The sequence below is a fragment of the Phyllobates terribilis genome, unplaced genomic scaffold, assembly GCF_046119375.1.
Source record: "Phyllobates terribilis strain yellow unplaced genomic scaffold, ASM4611937v1 Scaffold_11__3_contigs__length_659146591, whole genome shotgun sequence".
NCBI classification, from domain to species: domain Eukaryota; kingdom Metazoa; phylum Chordata; class Amphibia; order Anura; family Dendrobatidae; genus Phyllobates; species Phyllobates terribilis.
Genome location: NW_027362771.1, coordinates 396,840,020 through 396,861,278, shown reverse-complemented (window position 1 = coordinate 396,861,278; position 21,259 = coordinate 396,840,020). Strand labels below are relative to the sequence as shown.

General features: G+C 45.3%; 1 protein-coding gene across 1 annotated transcript in view; it reads right to left on the bottom strand.

The window, feature by feature from the left end:
• Positions 1–21,259, bottom strand: part of SCG3 (secretogranin III) — a 109,580-nt gene that overhangs the window by 20,162 nt on the left and 68,159 nt on the right. Inside the window, exon 9 of the mRNA XM_073653037.1 lies at positions 4,272–4,355. Coding sequence (XP_073509138.1) covers positions 4,272–4,355 — 84 coding nt within the window. The remainder of the gene's footprint in view (positions 1–4,271; positions 4,356–21,259) is intronic.

Below are 21,259 nucleotides of genomic sequence, written 5' to 3'. Positions count from 1 at the left end.
TGATAGATTACATAGAAAAATAGGTAAGCACTTAAAGGGACCCTTTCATGTCCAAAAATACTATTTATCAGCAGATATAGGGTTAATCTGCAGGTAAATTGCAGATTAATATTGCCTGGATGCCTTATTGAAATGTGGCTACAGGGAGAGAATGAACTTATATTCTCCATATAGCTACTCACTTTCAGCCATGTGGGCAGTGTGAGGCAGTGACCGGGATCGTATACGAGGGACGTTATATATCCCCCAGAATGTGTACAGAGACCTATTAAATCCAGTGAAGTGCATTGCAGTCACAAACTCACCTGCGGCTGCAATTCAGGAATGAAGGTGAGCATTGACCTGGTCAGGCTATCTGGCTAAGGCAGATTAAGTAAAACCCGGCAGGGCCTTCATTTCTCGGAGGAGGTCACAGGAGGCAGTGGGGCGGCCTCCTCCCTCCAACCCGGGTTTTCCAGTGGCTCTTGCCATAAGTCCTTCAAAACCCCTGCACTAAGGATTTGTGTTGTTCAGTGTTGGGACCTGCTAGGAGCATAGCAGGAAGGCTCAGCAGGATTGAGTGTGGCTGAACCCTCGCCTGGGAAGCCTCTGTGTGGCGCCCCTGAGGGTTCAGTCGCCACAGGGATACTGCACCTCAGATAGAGGTGTGGTATCTCCTCTTCCAGGTAAGGATGGAGCATCACCGAGGACCCCACTTCACACTCAACACTACACCACTCCAGTCCTGTAGGGGGCCTAAATGCACCAGGGTGCTGCCCCGGTCCGGGATAGTGGAGATGGGGGGAACCAAAGATAGGGGGAACCAAGTAGTGGGTGAGGGTGGAGGAAACACTTAACAGAGCACTAATAGAATCATATATAATAGGCGGCCATCTTAAGTTCAAGGTCTTTGATTGTGGTCTTCTGTCAGGGTCCAGCAAGAGTCTGTAGCTGGCTGAAGATTCACGGTCCTCGCTCTCTGGCCTTGAGACGAGGAGCGGGTCGGAGTTAACCAGTGTCTCTGCCTGGTCAGGGTCTTGTTCTAAGAAGACCTTGGAGGGGAGCAGAGGAGATAGGCTCCACAGGCGAAAGGATCCCAGGAGGGTACAGACGGAGCGGAGTCGCCACCTGTATTCTTCACTCTGGCCTAGCCAGAGGGACTCCTTCCGCAAGAGGGGTAACCGGCCCCCGATATCTGACTCTGTCACTTCACGTCTCAGTCGGAAAAGCCCGGAGGCTTAGTGGATCCCAGGGGGATACGGACGGAGCGGAGTCGCCACCTGTATCTCTCAACCTGCGTTTATCCAGGGGGGCCCAGCCTTACACCACGTTCATACCACACACAATCAGGAGAGGACTCAGTGGGAGAACTTACTAAGAAAGGAACATACTACAGCGGGGTCTTGACAGGTGCTCCTGATCTACCTGGGAAGTGCTGAACCCCTTCCTGGTGGCCGCAGCGTGCCACAAGAAGCAGAGAGAAGCTTTGCAGCTGCTACTTCACCAAAGTGAGTAAAGCTTGGATGACTTCACCTACTGCCTCCACTTGTTTCATTCCTGCGCGGCACTGCACCCACCACAACTCTCCAGCTCTCTCACACTGCCCTGAGGCCTACTCCGCCTGTGGGGAGTAGTACCAACCAAGCTGCCAGAACATCAGCCTCAGAGGACTGTTGCAGCGCTGGTGGCCTTCACCAGAAACCACAGGTGGCGTAGTCGAACAACCACTCATCCAAAAGCCCATTTTTTATGTGACAGCCCTGGGCACGGACTGGGTCGCGGCCACGACGACATCCCACACCACCACCATACATTGGCCCAGCACCGAGTAATCCCACCGCTCAGGGAGGGCGAGTCACACATCTGCACCTGTCAGGCACTGAGCGGCGCGGCCGTTGCCCACGGCAACCGTTGTTTAAGGACTCGTGTTAACCCGGCTGCGAACCGGAGGACTTTTCTGTTTACCCGTGTGTTGCTGAATAAACCTGTTTAAGTTGGACTTGCTTGGGTCACTGCATGGTGTGAACACCGCCGCCTTACAGCGGCTACAGCCACCATTCTCTGTACAGTGAGGAGGGCTGTTATCACTCACCGGCACTTTGATTGACAGCAGGCCATGCACATGCTGCAGTGCAGACAGTCAATCAAAGTGCTGAGGAGTGATTCCAGCCCTTCTCGCTGTATAGAGGATGGTGGCTGTAACTGTTCCCTACACCGCCCTTGTGACTAAAGGCAGGACAGGATTTCAACGCTGTTTACCTACAGATTAACTCTAAGCAGACGATTCATCAACGCTTTTACACCAGAAAAGTGGTGTAAAAGCTATGAAATTTTTTTTCGCAATGGGGAGTTGTGCAAAATTTTTGCGACTCTTTGCATTTCTTTGCCAGTTTGAATACTCGCTGCCAAAATGGGCAGAGCTGGGGAGGAGCTGGGGTGTGACCACACCACCTGTCAAATTCATCAAATGTGCTAGCGTTTTGTACACCAGAAACACTACTCCAGTACCTGACTGAAGTAACATTTCTGGTAGCGCACCAAGGCGCAAGCCACAAAGGGGATGTGACAAATTCATTAAGGGGCATGTGCTTCTCAATGAATTTGGCACTGTGTTCTCCAGCAAGATTGGCAAATCGTGAGTGTGTGCTACGTCAGTCTTGATGAATTGGCCTCTCTATCTGCAGGCAAATAGCATTTTTAACAAAATGTAAACATTTCCTGTCCATTAACCACTTTGCACTTAATAAAAAAAAAAGACTCCAAAAATTTTAGTTTCAATAAAACAATAAAACAAAATTTCATATTTTTAGCCAGACGCATGACAATTAAATGAGCAACACCGAGTATCTTACTAAAAGTGATAACATGATGAATACTTTAGAAATAATTTATGTTGGCAGCAAGGAAAATTCTGGGGTTCAGACCCTCCTCTACAGCAATTTAAAAAATGGAAAGAGGTATCTATAACCTAGTCTCCTTTTCACTTTAAAGATTGATGCTTATGGTTATTGGTGCTTATATTGATGTTTGATGTGTAAGTTCACTTGGAGTCTTGTAAATTGTATAGAAGGCTCTATTCACATTGTGTTTATTATGAAAATGACACAATGCTGTTTCTGTAGAGTGATGGAATCCAATTGTGCCAGTCGGACCCCTCTGACCTATGATGGGGTCCTTTGGGTTCCCTCATGAAGTCCATTGCTTTGCTGGAATCTGCAGTGGAGTCAAAACTACATTTTTTATCCACAAGCTAAGTAGCACAGGGAAGAAAGCCAGAAGAGCGGTATCTGCACTCTATACACATTAGGCTAAAGTAGGCCAAACCTGCCGATATCAGTCCAAGGGCTCGCCCACACTATCGTATAACACAGCTGAATGCTATGCAATGTTTTATTGGAGAGCACTTGGCCCGATGTTATACTATGGGGCAGTGCAGATCTGAGATTATTTTTCTCATGCCGATTCGGCATGCTACTAGTGCATCCGATAATCATAATCGGACCATGCGCACCCAAAAAGTCAATGGGTGCGTGTTAGACATCGGACTGCAGTCAGATGTCATTTGAGTGTACTCCAATTTATGTGGACAGAGACAATGGAAAAGATGGAGAAATGAAATTCTCCGTCTTTTCCACATCTGTGATATGATTCGCGCATGCCAAAGAATCGGATCCCAGTACACCGACAATCGGCTCACACTCTGACAGAGTTTGATCTCTCGTATTAGAGAATCTACAGCTGTGTGAGGGAGCCCTAATGTGTATAGATAAGGATCCAGGGTGTCAATCTCAGGCTGCCAATCTTTTTATTCTCTACAGAGGTATCTGACAGCAGCTCTGTATATGGGAGAACTGAGCGAGATAGCTGCCGGCCAAATCATCACTCGACTGACCACCTTCTACAGTGTATGGGAGGCTTAAGACCTACATCCCCTACTTGTAGGTGACAGGAGGCCTACTTCTTGCAGGATCCACCCCAAATTTAATGCTGATTAATGCTTCCAATGTGAGAGTTTTCATCACCATGTACCTTCCGTTACTTATATTTTATATACAGACAAATAGATGGATAGCTTTCTGCCTGACTTCCATATAAAGAACTGAAATGCTTTGTACGTGTACTGCTGCTCGTCAGTCAATAGTGATGTAATGGAAACTACAAGATAATTCAGAATCAGTAATTATCTTAGCTTGATGCTGGCACATGTGTGCTGGGAAAAGCTAGGCATCATGTCTGCTTATTACAATAATTATGGAACCTACTGAAAACAACACACGATGTTAGTAATATACCTGTTAGTACTCTGTTATTGTGATTAACTGCGTTCTTCCCCAGCTTGTTCTTTGTCTGTGCAGCTATCATGGCGTCCAGGTTCTCTGTAAATACATTATTTTCAAACTGTTAGCAATATTTTGTCCATGATACTTATGAAATATTGATCTGAGAGTCAAAGACTCCAGTACATATAGGAGAGGGCAGAAGTTTTATATATACACAGATCATGTTATTATTAATGCAAAAACATTATATATACCTATATTAACGTTGGTATGCCGCTGAAACGCGTTGTGAATAAAAAACCTTATTATCATCATCATTGTTGAAGAATCAATAAACTCCAGCAGCGCAGCCCATCTTATGTGTTTTGTACAACTAATCTTGTGTGAATGTGTTTTGAGATTATTTTTTACGTAGTCAAAGCTAATATAATTATATATCTATATACATATATTATATAAGTTATAATACAATAATTATATTATCTTTGACTACGTCAAAAATAATCTCAAAACACATTCACATTAGATTAGCTGTACCGCACATCTGAGACATCTTGAGAGAAAATGGTTTGAGTAATTTCAGATTTTTTTTTGAATGGAGGGTTCACCTTTACACATATTCATCAGTGGGGATCTGTGCCTGTGAGCACTCTGCCCCTTTTATATCAGTCATGGAGAGCTTGAGATATTTAAGGCCAAGTTCAAATAGCATATAAAAAATTGTCAGTTTTTTATCCAGAATAAAGGACAATTTTTAATTCTATTGTCTGCAGTATGTCGCCCATATGTACAGTACAGACCAAAAGTTTGGACACACCTTCTCATTTAAAGATTTTTCTGTATTTTCATGACTATGAAAATTGTACATTCACACTGAAGGCATCAAAACTATGAATTAACACATGTGGAATTATATACTTAACAAAAAAGTGTGAAACAACTGAAAATATGTCTTATATTCTAGGTTCTTCAAAGTAGCCACCTTTTGCTTTGATGACTGCTTTGCACACTCTTGGCATTCTCTTGATGAGCTTCAAGAGGTAGTCACCGGAAATGGTCTTCCAACAATCTTGAAGGAGTTCCCAGAGATGCTTAGCACTCGTTGGCCCTTTTGCCTTCACTCTGCGGTCCAGCCCACCCCAAACCATCTAGATTGGGTTCAGGTCTGGTGACTGTGGAGGCCAGGTCATCTGGCATAGCACCCCATCACTCTCCTTCTTGGTCAAATAGCCCTACACAGCCTGGAGGTGTGTTTGGGGTCATTGTCCTGTTGAAAAATAAATGATGGTCCAACTAAACGCAAACTGGATGGAATAGCATGCTGCTACAAGATACTGTGGTAGCCATGCTGGTTCAGTATGCCTTCAATTTTGAATAAATCCCCAACAATGTCACCAGCAAAGCACCCCCACACCATCACACCTACTCCTCCATGCTTCACGGTGGGAACCAGGCATGTAGAGTCCATCCGTTCACCTTTTCTGCGTCGCACAAAGACACGGTGGTTGGAACCAAAGATCTCAAATTTGGACTCATCAGACCAAAGCACAGATTTGCACTGGTCTAATGTCCATTCCTTGTGTTCTTTAGCCCAAACAAGTCTCTTCTGCTTGTTGCCTGTCCTTAGCAGTGGTTTCCTAGCAGCTATTTTACCATGAAGGCCTGCTGCACAAAGTCTCCTCTTAACAGTTGTTGAAGAGATGTGTCTGCTGCTAGAACTCTGTGTGGCATTGACCTGGTCTCTAATCTGAGCTGCTGTTAACCTGCGATTTCTGAGGCTGGTGACTCGGATAAACTTGTCCTCAGAAGCAGAGGTGACTCTTGGTCTTCCTTTCCTGGGGCGGTCCTCATGTGAGCCAGTTTCTTTGTAGTGCTTGATGGTTTTTGCAACTGCACTTGGGGACACTTTCAAAGTTTTCCCAATTTTTCGGACTGACCGACCTTCATTTCTTAAAGTAATGATGGCCACTCATTTTTCTTTACTTAGCTGCTTTTTTCTTGCCATAATACAAATTCTAACAGTCTATTCAGTAGGACTATCAGCTGTGTATCCACCAGACTTTTGCACAACACAACTGATAGTCCCAACCCCATTTATAAGGCAAGAAATCCCACTTATTAAACCTGTCAGGGCACACCTGTGAAGTGAAAACCAATTCCGGTGACTACCTCTTGAAGCTCATCAAGAGAATGCCAAGAGTGTGCAAAGCAGTCATCAAAGCAAAAGGTGGCTACTTTGAAGAACCTAGAATATAAGACATATTTTCAGTTGTTTCACACTTTTTTGTTAAGTATATAATTTCACATGTGTTAATTCATAGTTTTGATGCCTTCAGTGTGAATGTACAATTTTCATAGTCATGAAAATACAGACAAATCTTTAAATGAGAAGGTGTGTCCAAACTTTTGGTCTGTACTGTACATTTTTAACATCCGTATGGAATGCGCTTTTATACATCACAAGTTGTAATTGCCCAAATATGGTTTCCTATGTTACTAATTGCATGCAATGGATACGTTAAAAATGGATGCCATATGGATGGTGTCAGTATTACATCCATTGAAATGTATAGGCAAATTTTATCAAAAAAATGGACGAATCTAATGCATGCTGCAGTCTGTTTTTCACATGGACAGCACTAGGATAAAAAAAAATTAATGTGAATGTACCCGTCAGCCCGCCATACATATTAGATGGCTGTTGGCCGAACAATGATCAACTCCGCTGACTCGCCCATACACAGCATGCTTGTTCAGCCAAGCGCTCCTGTGCCCATTATGAAGATACAAGTGCTTCTCACTAAATTAGCATATCATCAAAAAGTTAATTAATTTCAGTTCTTCAAAAAAAAAAGTGAAACTCATATATTATATAGAGTCATTACAAACAGAGTGATCTATTTCAAGTGTTTATTTCTGTTAATGTTGATGATTACGGCCTACAGTCAATGAATACACAAAGGTCATTATCTCAGTAAATTAGCAAATTAACAAAAAACATTTAAAAAGGTCCCTTAGTCTGTTTCAGTAGGCTCCACAATCATGGGGAAGACTGCTGACTTGACAGATGTCCAGAAGGCAATCATTGACACACTCCACAATTAGAGTAAGCCACTAAAGGTCATTGCTAAAGAAGCTGGCTGTTCACAGAGTGCTGTATCCAAGCATATTAATGGAAAGTTGTATGGAAGGAAAAAGTGTGGTAGAAAAAGGTGCACAAGCAACCTGGGATAACCGCAGCCTTGAAAGGATGGTTAAGAAAAGGCCATTCAAAAAGTTGGGGGAGATTTACAAGGACTGGACTGCTGCTGGAGTCATTGTTTCAAGAGCCACCACACACAGACGTATCCAGGACATGGGCTACAAGTGTCGCATTCCTTGTGTCAAGCCACTCATAACCAGTAGATAACGCCAGAAGCGTCTTACCTGCGCCAAGGAGAAATAGACCTGGACTCTTGCTCAGTGGTCCAAGGTGTTGTTTTCAGATGAAAGTAAATTTTGCATTTCATTTGGAAATCAAGGTCCCAGAGTCTGGAGGAAGAGTGGAGAGGCCACAATCCAAGCTGCTTGAGGTCTAGTGTGAAGTTTCCACAATCAGTGATGGTTTGGGGAGCCATGTCATTTGCTGGTGTAGGTTCACTGTGTTTTATCAAGACCAAAGTCAGCGCAGTCGTCTACCAGGAAATTTTAGTGCACTTCATGCTTCTCTCTGCCGACAAGCTTTTTGGAGATGAAAATTTCAGTCTCCAGCAGGACTTGGCACCTGTCCACACTGCTAAAAGTACCAATACCTGGTTTAAAAACAACAGTATCACAGTGCTTGCTTGGCCAGCAAACTCACCTGACCTTAACCACATAGAAAATCTATGGGGCATTGTCAAGAGGAAGATGAGAGACACCAGACTCAACAATGCAGACGAGCTGAAGACTGCTATCAAAGCAACCTGGGCTTCCATAACACCTCAGCAGTGCCACAGGCTGATCGCCTCCATGCCATGCCACATTGATGCAGTAATTGATGCATAAGGAGCCCCGACCAAGTATTGAGTGCATTTACTGAACATACATTTCAGTAGGCCAACATTATGGATTTTAAAAACATTTTTCAAGCTGGTGTTACAAAGTATTCTAATTTACTGAGATAATGACATTTGTGTTTTCATTGCCTGTAAACCATAATCATCAACATTAATAGAAATAAACACTTGAAATAGATCACTCTGTTTGTAATCACTCTATATAATATATGAGTTTCACTTTTTGCATTGAAGAACTGAAATAAATTAACTTTTTGATGATATTCTAATTTTGTGAGAAGCACTTGTAGGTCTGGCGGTGGCTTATCTTTGGGAGACAATATGATTGACAGTCCAAAAATCGAACAAGCTGGATCGATATTTAACCCCGCAATCAGTTGTTTGGAGATTCCCATGCAAATTAGACAGTTTATATCGCTGGGTTCGACAATCATCAGTCTAATGTGTACGGAGGTCTTAACTCTGAATCCATCATCTCCTGCTATGGGACTGAATGCAAATTATTATAGTATTGTCCTATGGGTGGTTTCCCAGGACACAAACCCCCATCAGTAAATTTACGTAAGGCCATGGCTAGTGTTAAGCGAGCACTAAAATGCTCGGGTGCTCGAAGCTCGGGCCGAGCTCACCGTGATACTCAGGTGCTCGACCCGAGCAATGAGCCCAATGTTAGTCTATGGGAGACCCGAGCATTTTTGCGGTGCCACCCCCGGCAGTCTGTTGAAAGCCTAAAAAGTGCCCAAAACGATAGTGACAGTGCTCAAAAGACATGGGGACAGCATGGGCATTGCCCCAGGAAGCATTTCTGACCCACAGGTCACTGCTGTCAACAACGTGGTCAGAGGTATTAAGCCACTTTTACGGGCTCACAATAAAATGTTCAAAAACGAAACTGAAACAGTTTTCCTGTGAAATATGTTAAGGAACTTCCTTTCCAGGGTAAAGACTTGTGTATAAGGTAAAATAAATAACCAAAAACCAAAATACTCCTCCCCACCTTTGGCTATGTTCACGAGTAGCATTTTTTATGCATTTTTGCACTTTTGTATTGCTTTCAACCGTGACAAATGCATTCACCAGGAAATGTCATTTTAACATTTTACAATCTTATCTGGCCATGTGCTGTGGGACACATGCATACAGTGCTGAAAAGACATGGGAACAGCATGGGGAAGACCCGTGGAAGCATCTCTGACACCCAGGTCACTGCCTAAAAGTGTGCCCATCAGAAGTGATCCTTTCTGCATCAGAAGATGCAGACTTGCAGCTATCCCATTGCAAGTCCTTGTCCCAGGGCAGTGTTCAATTGTACCTCCCCCATTCCTTGCAATGCAAGCGCAAGTATGCAGCCTGCCACCCACCCACCCCCAGGCTGCAATACCATACTGCTAGCTTGCACTTGAAATGGGGCCTTTTAGTTTGGAGTAAGCCGAAGCTGGCCACTACCTCATGGCTGCTTCGGCAGCGAGGTATCCATACTCAGTCCCCAGCTGCCCAGCGGCCGGGTGTCCACGATGATGATAGAAGTTAGCGTCTGCTTTGTTTTCTTGGAATGCAAGCGCATGTATGTAGTAGCGGCTAGGCCTGAGGTGGTCAGCGTTTTGCCGCATATCCTACCTCCTCCGAGGATTGCTGGATGTTTTCCTGCTACTATCCCAGTTCTATGACTCCTGTTAAAACAAAGCTTTAGGTGATGAATGGTGGATGAGGTGGTGGCAAAGGAGAAAGAGCAGGAGGAACAGGGACCATTCACATCAATATCAGGCCAGTCAACCACACATCTCTTGTAGGATAGGTTTCTGTACCAAAAGGAGCTGTTCGGCTACACAGTTATAGGGCATGGAGTGAGTGCAATGCCTACCAAAAATTTCGAGGCACTCCAATGCCCCTTGGAAGTGACATGGAGGTCAGAGGGCCTTAACTAAACTGTTTTTTCCATTTATAGCAACTGGGTCTCCTGTGCACTGTTAGCCTAAGCAGTGAATGGAAGGCTTTCCAAAAATTATGAGGAACTGCAATGCCCCTTGAAACAGATGTGGATTACAGCATACTAAAAACCTTCTACCCATTATTGGGGAGTGGGTCTCCCTTAGTGTTCGCCTATGCATTGAAAAGCAAAAGCTGACTAAAATTAGGAGGAAATGCAATGCCCGTTGAAAGAATGGTGGAGGTCACAGTAGAATAAAAAGACAATATCAATGCCCCTTGGAAAAGTGGTGGAGGTCGCAGTAGCTTAACAAGATGGTTTTAATGCCCCTTGGAAGAGACGTGGAGGTCGCAGTAGCTTAACAAGACGGTTTTAATGCCCCTTGGAAGAGAAGTGGAGGTCGCAGTAGAACAAAAAGACAATATCAATGCCCCTGGGAAAAGTGGTGGAGGTCGCAGTAGCTTAAGAAGACGGTTTTAATGCCCCTTGGAAGAATGGTGGAGGTCGCAGTGAAAGAAAAAGACAATATCAATGCCCCTTGGAAAAGTGGTGCAGGTCGCAGTAGCTTGACAAGACGGTTTTAATGCCCCTTGGAAAAGTAGTGGAGGTTGCAGTAGCTTAACAAGACGGATTGAATGCCCCTTGGAAGAGACGTGGAGGTCGCAGTAGCTTACCAAGACGGTTTTAATGCCCCTTGGAAGAGACGTGGAGGTAGCAGTAGCTTAACAAGACGGTTTTAATGCCCCTTGGAAGAGAAGTGGAGGTCGCCGTGGAATAAAAAGACAATATCAATGCCCCTTGGAAGAGACGTGGAGGTCGCAGTAGCTTAACAAGACGGTTTTAATGCCCCTTAGAAGAGAAGTGGAGGTCGCAGTAGCTAAACAAGACGGTTTTAATGCCCGTTGGAAGAGACGTGGAGGTCGCAGTAGCTTAACAAGACGGTTTTAATGCCCCTTGGAAGAGACGTGGAGGTCGCAGTAGCTTAACAAGACGGTTTTAATGCCCCTTGGAAGAGACGTGGAGGTCGCAGTGGAATAAAAGACAATATCAATGCCCCTTGGAAAAGTGGTGGAGGTCGCAGTAGCTTAACAAGACGGTTTTAATGCCCCTTGGAAGAGAAGTGTAGGTTGCAGTAGCTTAACAAGACGGTTCTAATGCCCCTTGGAAGAGACGTGGAGGTCGCAGTGGAATAAAAAGACAATATCAATGCCCCTTGGAAAAGTGATGGAGGTCGCAGTAGCTTAACAAGACGGTTTTAATGCCCCTTGGAAGAGACGTGGAGGTCGCAGTAGCTTAAGAAGATGGCTTTACTGCCCATTGGAAGAGACGTGGAGGTCGCAGTAGCTTAACAAGACGGTTTTAATGCCCCTTGGAAGAGACGTGGAGGTCGCAGTAGCTTAACAAGACGATTTTAGTGCCCCTTGGAAGAGACGTGGAGGTCGCAGTAGCTTAACAAGATGGTTTTATTGCCCCTTGGAAAAGACGTGGAGGTCGCAGTGGAATAAAAAGACAATATCAATGCCCCTGGGAAAAGTGGTGGAGGTCGCAGTAGCTTAACAAGACGGTTTTAATGCCCCTTGGAAGAGACATGGAGGTCGCAGTAGCTTAACAAGACGGTTTTAATGCCCCTTGGAAGAGACGTGGAGGTCGCAGTAGCTTAACAAGACGGTTTTAATGCCCCTTGGAAGAGACGTGGAGGTCGCAGTGGAATAGAAAGACAATATAAATGCCCCTTGGAAAAGTGGTGGAGGTCGCAGTAGCTTAACAAGACAGTTTTAATGCCCCTTGGAAGAGACGTGGAGGTCGCAGTAGCTTAACAAGACAGTTTTAATGCCCCTTGGAAGAGACGTGGAGGTCGCAGTAGCTTAACAAGACGGTTTTAATGCCCCTTGGAAGAGACGTGGAGGTCGCAGAGAAATAAAAAGACAATATCAATGCCCCTTGGACGAGACGTGGAGGTCTCAGTGGAATAAAAGACAATATCAATGCCCCTTGGAAAATTGGTGGAGATCGCAGTAGCTTAACAAGACGGTTTTAATGCCCCTTGGAAGAGAAGTGTAGGTCGCAGTAGCTTAACAAGACGGTTCTAATGCCCCTTGGAAGAGACGTGGAGGTCGCAGTGGAATAAAAAGACAATATCAATGCCCCTTGGAAAAGTGATGGAGGTCGCAGTAGCTTAACAAGACGGTTTTAATGCCCCTTGGAAGAGACGTGGAGGTTGCAGTAGCTTAAGAAGACGGCTTTAATGCCCCTTGGAAGAGACGTGGAGGTCGCAGTAGCTTAACAAGACGGTTTTAATGCCCCTTGGAAGAGACGTGGAGGTCGCCGTAGCTTAACAAGACAGTTTTAGTGCCCCTTGGAAGAGACGTGGAGGTCACAGTAGCTTAACAAGATGGTTTTATTGCCCCTTGGAAGAGACGTGGAGGTCGCAGTGGAATAAAAATACAATATCAATGCCCCTTGGAAAAGTGGTGGAGGTCGCAGTAGCTTAACAAGACGGTTTTAATGCCCCTTGGAAGAGACGTGGAGGTCGCAGAGGAATAAAAAGACAATATCAATGCCCATTGGAAGAGACGTGGAGGTTGCAGTAGATTAAAAAGACAGTTTTAATGCCCCTTGGAAGAGACGTGGAGGTCACAGTAGCTTAACAAGACGGTTTTAATGCCCCTTGGAAGAGACATGGAGGTCGCAGTAGCTTAACAAGACGGTTTTAATGCCCCTTGGAAGAGACGTGGAGGTCGCAGTAGCTTAACAAGACGATTTTAATGCCCCTTGGAAGAGACGTGGAGGTCGCAGTGGAATAAAAAGACAATATAAATGCCCCTTGGAAAAGTGGTGGAGGTCGCAGTAGCTTAACAAGACGGTTTTAATGCCCCTTGGAAGAGACGTGGAGGTCGCAGTAGCTTAACAAGACAGTTTTAATGCCCCTTGGAAGAGACGTGGAGGTTGCAGTAGCTTAACAAGACGGTTTTAATGCCCCTTGGAAGAGACGTGGAGGTCGCAGAGGAATAAAAAGACAATATCAATGCCCCTTGGAAGAGACGTGGAGGTCGCAGTAGCTTAACAAGACGGTTTTAATGCCCCTTGGAAGAGACGTGGAGGTCACAGTAGCTTAATAAGATGGTTTTAATGCCCCTTGGAAGAGACGTGGAGGTCGCAGTAGCTTAACAAGACGGTTTTAATGCCCCTTGGAAGAGACGTGGAGGTCGCAGTAGCTTAATAAGACGGTTTTAATGCCCCTTGGAAGAGACGTGGAGGTCGCAGTGGAATAAAAAGACAATATCAATGCCCCTTGGAAAAGTGCTGGAGGTCGCAGTAGCTTAACAAGACGGTTTTAATGCCCCTTGGAAGAGACGTGGAGGTCGCAGTGGAATAAAAAGACAATATAAATACCCCTTTGAAAAGTGGTGGAGGTCGCAGTAGCTTAATAAGACGGTTACAATGCCCCTTGGAAGAGACGTGGAGGTCGCAGTAGCTTAACAAGATGGTTTTAATGCCCCTTGGAAGAGACGTGGAGGTTGCAGTGGAATAAAAAGACAATATCAATGCCCCTTGGAAAAGTGGTGGAGGTCGCAGTAGCTTAGCAAGATGGTTTTAATGCCCCTTGGAAGAGACGTGGCGGTCGCAGTAGCTTAACAAGACGGTTTTAATGCCTCTTCGAAGAGACGTGGAGGTCGCAGTAGCTTAACAAGACTTTTTTAATGCCCCTTGGAAGGGACGTGGAGGTCGCAGTGGAATAAAAAGACAATATCAATGCCCCTTGGAAAAGTGGTGGAGCTCGCAGTAGCTTAACAAGAAGGTTTTCATGCCCCTTACAAGAGCCATGCAGTACAGCATATTAAAAACATTATTCCCATTATTGGGGAGTGGGTCTCTTATAGTCTTTGCCTATGCCTTCCAAGCAAAAGCTGCCAAAAATTAGGACGGAGGAACTTGCAATGCTGGCAACACGGACCACGGTCACCCTGGTAGTATAGTGGTGGTGGAGGCTGAGGATAAGGAGAAGAGCAAAATACAGCCGAAATGAGAAAGCGTATACCTATGTGTGGGTGTGAAGCATTGCATGGGAATACACCTCCCAAAATAACACAGTGGATTTGACTTTATGTTACTCTGCTGTCATTTGGTGGTGATGAGAAGTCTGGCCCAATCCAGCCCTTGTTCATTTTGATAAGGGTCAGCTTGTCAGCATTGTCATTTGACAGGCGAGTGCGCTTATTAGTTATAATTCCCCCAGCGGCACTAAAAACGCGCTCCGATAACACGCTAGCGGCAGGGCAGGCCAGGACCTCCAAGGCGTACAGAGCGAGTTCATTCCAAGTGTCCAGCTTGGATACCCAATAATTAAAAGGCACAGAGGAATCACAGAGGACGCTGGTATGGTCGGCAAGGTACTCCCTCACCATCTTTTGAAACTTTCCACTCCTTGTGAGAGTACCCCGCGTCTCAGGGCCTGTAAGTTGGGTGGGTCTCAGAAAACTGTCCCAGAATGTTGACAGTGTTCCCCTGCCTCTGCTGGATTGGAGTTGCGTCTTTCTCGCGTGTACGCCTTGGTTGGTCAACGAACTGTGACCTCTGCCGCAAGCATGTTCAGATGGGAATTTTTTTTAACAGTTCTGCAGCAAGGGCCTTCTGGTACTGCCCCATTTTTGTAGACCTCTCCACCTCAGGAATAAGAGAGTGAAAGTTTTCCTTGTAGTGGGGGTCTAAAAGTGTCACCAATCAGTAATGACTGTCACCCAACATTTTGACAACGCGAGGGTCACGGTTAAGGCAGCGTAACATAAAGTCAGCCATGCGTGCCAGACTGGTAACGGGCAAGACTTCCGTGTCCTCACCAAGATGACGACTGACCATGCTCTCCTCCTCCTCCCCCCTGTCCCCAGGACACCCACGCTAAATCGCCTGTATGACAATTGTACAGGTACTACCGTCTACAGCGCATAATACCAGCTCCTGTTCCTCCTCCTCCTCCTCTCCCTCCCCCAATGCACGTTGGGATGAGGTGGGGCTGGGCTGTGTGTAATCGCCCATTACGGGTTCTTGATCCATCTCATCATACTCTGGCTGCAATGCCTCCTCTTTAATTCTCTGCAGAGAGCATTGCAAAAGACAGACAAGTGGGATGCTGACGCTAATGATGGCGTCATCGCCACTCACCATCTTGGTGGACTCCTCAAAGTTTGTCAGGATGGTACATATGTCAGACATCCAGGTCCACTCCTGAGGTCTTATGTGTGGAGTCTGACCTGAATATCGACGGCCTTGTTGCAGCTGGTACTCCACAACTGCTCTCTTCTGCTCACAAATCCTTTGCAACATGTGGAGGGTAGAGTTCCAACGTGTGGGGGCATCACACACCAGTCGGTGTGCCGGAAGCTGCAAACGCTGCTGCAACACAGCAAGGGCGGCGGAAGCTGTAGCCGACTTGCGAAAATGAGCTGACAGGTGGCGTACTTTGACGAGCAGATCTGGCAACTCGGGGTACGATTTAAGAAACCGCTGAACCACGAGGTTAAGCACATGAGCCAGGCATGGTACATGTGTGATCTCGCCTAGCCTCAGAGCCGCCACCAGGTTACGGCCATTGTCACACACGACCATGCCTGGATGTAGGTTCAGCGGTCTAAGCCACAGATCTGCCTGCTCTTTCACAGCTGTCCACAACTCACAAGCAGTGTGAGGTTTATCACCTAAACTTATGAGTTTCAGCACAGCCTGTTGCCGCTTGGCTGAGGCAGTACTGCAGTGCTTCCAGCTTGTAACTGATGTCGTGATATCTGAGATGGAGGCTGCACATGAGGAGGAGGAGGATGATGCGCAGGAGCTGTACACTGTGGGGGCAACTCTGACTGAGATAGGGCCCGCAATCCTCGGTGTGGGGAAGATGTGTTCCGTCCCAAGATCCGACTGGGTCCCGGCTTCCACTATGTTTACCCAGTGTGCCGTCATGGAGATGTACCGTCCCTGGCCACAAGCACTTGTCCACGTGTCCGTTGTCAGGTGGATTCTCCCAGTAACTGCATTGTTGAGGGCACGGCAGATGTTTTGGGACACGTGCTTGTGTAGTGCGGGGATGGCACACCGGGCAAAATAGTATCGGCTGGGGACCGAGTACTGAGGGATGGCCACCGCCATAAGGTTGCGGAAGGATTCCATCTCCACCAGCCTAAAAGGCAGCATTTCCAATGCAAGCAGTCGTGAAATGTGCGAATTTAGGACTGTGGCCTGTAGGGCGTTGGCTGCGAATTTGCGCTTTCGTTCAAAGGTCTGGGATATGGACAATTGAACGCTGCGGTGGGACGTGGACGTGGACGTTGATACTGTTTCTTGAGAAACTGCCATAACAAGTGAAGACTGAGAGGAGGGGGCATCTTTGCATGCAGTATGGACAGGGGATTGCCTTGCACGCACAACAGGGGGTTCTACTACACACACAACAGCGGAAGAAGCAGTGGTGACACCCGCTGACACTGGTCGTGGACCCTGGGGTTCGCCCCACAAAGTCGGGTGCGTTGCTGCCATGTGCCTGATCATGCTGGTGGTGGTCAGGCTGGTAGTTTTGTCACTCCTGCTGATGCTGGCATGGCAGGTGTTACAAATGGCCTTTTTGGGGTTATCAGCAGAGTCTTTAAAAAAATTCCAGACTCTGGAAGACCTACCGGTTGTACTGGCAACGTCCCTCGTGTTGGTGTTACGGGGAATGGTTGCCCGCCTTCTGTGTGCAGCCACCACACTGCTTCTTCCTGCCTGTTGGGGTACTCTGCCTCCCTCCCCCTGTGTGCTGCTGGCCTCGCTCTGCGTGTCCTCCTGCCACGTTGGGTCAGTTACTAGATCATCCTCCACTTCCTCCTCTTCAACTTGCGCACCACGATCCTCCTCCTCACTTCGTGGCAATTGTGTCTTGTCATCGTCCACCTCTTGTGACAAATTGCCAACGTCGACTTTCTGTGGCCTTGGCTGTTCAAATATTTGGGCATCGCTACATGGGATCTCCTCTTCCACCACTTCAAGCGGAGCAGGCAAGGGGCACAAATCTGGAAATGGACCAGTGAACAGCTCTTCAGAGTGTCCAAGTGTGGGATCAGTTGCTGTCTGACAACACTCGGCATGGTGGGAGGAAGGAGCATCAGGGTGAGGAGGAGAATGCGGTCGAGACTCACGGCTACTAAAACTTGACCGTATGGAAGACAGACCGGAGGTGGTGGTGCCCAGGTAACTGGAAGTATTATCTGCTATCCAATTAATAACCTGTTCACACTGATCAGTTTGCAATACTGGTGTTGTAGTGTGCTTCCCTAGTAATTCGGTCAAGAAGTGGAAGCGAGAAGATGTGGCTGTTGGTTGTGGCACATTTTCACCTTGGCCACGGCCCCATCCTCTACACGCACCATCGCCAGAACGTCCAGTTCCACGTCCCTTGCCACGCGCCTTGCCCATTGTAAATGAAGTAAAATAGCTTACACTCGCACTATCAATGGAAAAAGGGTAATAAAAAGGAGATTAGTACCGTGGAAGAGGAAAACCACAGTTCTATTTGTCTGGCCTACACCAGAATCTTTTAAAAAGATATATTTGTGACTGAACAGACAGGGAGACACTATTACTGTTTTATTTTAGGTAAATCAGGCCAAAAGCTGGATAATACAGAGATTTGAACCGTGAAACTGCAAAACCACAGTTCCAATTTACTGGCGTATACCAGACTTTTTTAAACAGATATATTTGGGGCTGAACAGTCAGCGGCACACTCAAACTGTTTTTTTTATGTAAAAAAGACCCAAAAGTGGATAATACAGAGATTTGACCCGTGGAACTGGAAAACCACAGTTATAGTTATGTGGCGTACACCAGAATCTTTCAAACAGATATATTTGTGTCTGAACAGTCAGGGAGACACTATTACAGGTTTTTTTTTACGGCAAAAAATGCCAAAAGCAGGATAATACAGAGATTTGACCCGTGGAACTGCAAAACCACAGTTCTATTTTTCTGGCCTACACCAGACTCTTTTAAACAGATATATTGGCGTTTGAACAGTCAGGGAGACACTATTACAGTTTTTTTTACGGTAAAAAATGCCAAAAGCAGGATAATACAGAGATTTGACCCGTGGAACTGCAAAACCACAGTTATAGTTATGTGGCGTACACCAGAATCTTTCAAACAGATATATTTGTGTCTGAACAGTCAGGGAGACACTATTACAGTTTTTTTACGGCAAAAAATGCCTAAAGCAGGATAATACAGAGATTTGACCCGTGGAACTGCAAAACCACAGTTCTATTTTTCTGGCCTACACCAGACTCTTTTAAACAGATATATTGGTGTCTGAACAGTCAGGGAGACACTATTACAGTTTTTTTTACGGCAAAAAATGCCAAAAGCAGGATAATACAGAGATTTGACCCATGGAACTGCAAAACCACAGTTATAGTTATGTGGCGTACACCAGAATCTTTCAAACAGATATATTTGTGTCTGAACAGTCAGGGAGACACTATTACAGTTTTTTTTACGGCAAAAAATGCCAAAAGCAGGATAATACAGAGATTTGACCCGTGGAACTGCAAAACCATAGTTATAGTTATCTGGCGTACACCAGAATCTTTCAAACAGATATATTTGTGTCTGAACGGTCAGGGAGTCACTATTACAGTTTTTTTATGGCAAAAAATGCCAAAAGCACGATAATACAGAGATTTGACCCGTGGAACTGCAAAACCACAGTTCTATTTTTCTGGCCTACACCAGACTCTTTTAAACAAATATATTGGTGTCTGAACAGTCAGGGAGACATTATTACAGTTTTTTTTTTACGGAAAAAAATGCCAAAAGCAGGATAATACAGAGATTTGACCCGTGGAACTGCAAAACCACAGTTATAGTTATGTGGCATACACAAGAATCTTTCAAACAGATATATTTGTGTCTGAACAGTCAGGGAGACACTATTACAGTTTTTTTTACGGCAAAAAATGCCAAGAGCAGGATAATACAGAGATTTGACCCGTGGAACTGCAAAACCACAGTTCTATTTTTCTGGCCTACACCAGACTCTTTTAAACAGATATATTGGTGTCTGAACAGTCAGGGAGACACTATTACAGTTTTTTTTACGGCAAAAAATGCCAAAAGCAGGATAATACAGAGATTTGACCAGTGGAACTGCAAAACCACAGTTCTATTTTTCTGGCCTACACCAGACTCTTTTAAACAGATATATTGGTGCCTGAACAGTCAGGGAGACACTATTACAGTTTTTTTTTTTACGGCAAAAAATGCCAAAAGCAGGATAATACAGAGATTTGACCCGTGGAACTGCAAAACCACAGTTCTATTTTTCTGGCCTACACCAGACTCTTTTAAACAGATATATTGGTGTCTGAACAGTCACAGACACACTCAATTTTTTTGGGGAAGGGGGGGGGGATACCAAAAGGTTAATAAGACGCGTATTTGTACAGTCTGACTGAGGAAAGGAAAGAAAATACAGGATTTAGATGAAAAAAAAAAGGATTTTTCCTTGCCCCTGAGACCGGGGGAATAAGTCTATCAATTTGATCAACAGGAGCACACAGGACTGTAATGCAGCGTTTGCTGGTATAACCACTGCGTCTCCTATACAGCCTGCCTGCCTGCCTGATATCTGGGATGGATATTAGTCCTGAGAAGGACTGTTTGTTTGATTTGGCAGGCTTTAGAGACCCTCACTACCTATTTCGCACTATATATCTCTCCCTAACTCAGCAGCACCCTCTCTACACTGTCTGATCTGGAGCGACTGTGTCCAAGATGGCGGCGCCCGGTTTTAAATACTCGAGGTGACTCTGTGCGGCCAGCCAATCACTGTAATGCCCACAAACAACATGGCTGCGGCATTACAGTGACTGGCTGGCAATCCCTGCATGTTCATTGGCTCTGTAAAGAGCGCCAAACGTGCAGTGCGGACACCCGAGCTCCCTCCCGAGTAACCCAGAAATGCTCGGTGCTCGCCGAACATCCCGAGTAGTGAGATGCTCGGGTGAGTAACGAGCAGTGTCGAGCATGCTCGCTCAACACTAGCCATGGCCCCACTATCAGTATTTGGTCAGTATTCGGTCAGTATTTTTTCTCAGGAGTGGGAGCCAAAACCAGGCATGGGTGATAAATGCAGAATTGGTGCACTTGTTTCAATTATACCTTTCCCTGATTGTTCCTCAAGTGGTTTTGGCTCCCACTCCTGAGAAAAAATACTGACCAAATACTGATACTGGGGCCGTAGCCTTACTTAGAAGCTGAGTAAAAGTGGATCACTAAACATATCAAAACAGGATCACTAAGCAATTTCACAATTAATTACAAAAGGTTCTAGCATTGGGGGTGGATAACATTAGATGTTAGAGGCAACAAGAATAACAACTTGCCATGGAAACTGCTGCTTACACTCAAAACGTAGTGTAGATGCGTTCAATGAGAAAAAACACAGGAAAAGCCAATTACCAGAAAGCAGAGGAATAGCCAAATCTCTTGGTTAAAAGTGGTCAGATAACGATACACTTTGCTGACTGAGTTTGGCACTTCACATAGTCTTCAATGACAAATATGGAGGAGAAATAAGCTTGATATGTATCATGAATATTGAATTAATTATGGCTAATTCTCTTCTCGTCTTGGATTTCAATGTCCACAAGACAAAAGTTAAAAAGTCATGAATGAAACTTTTCTGCATAATGGTGGTGAAAATAACTCATTACTCATGGAAAAAAACAATTTTCTATAAAAACCACAACCAATCACCCGGGGTCCGGCTCCTAAAAGTTTACTCTGGCCACAAAATAAAGAGAACTTTTCTCAAATTTGAGCATGTTAAACTGGCCACATCATGAAATAGTAGCTAAAGAGCTGAGTAAAATGTAGTATTTATTTTTTAATTTCTCCTCTCCATTGTATAGATATTAGCTTGTAAAGTTTAGGGAAATTTATATTAAGTCCAAAGAGGCGTTACCAGAGATTTGTCTTTGGGAGCGTGTACTTCTTCCCCTGTATGAGGTAAC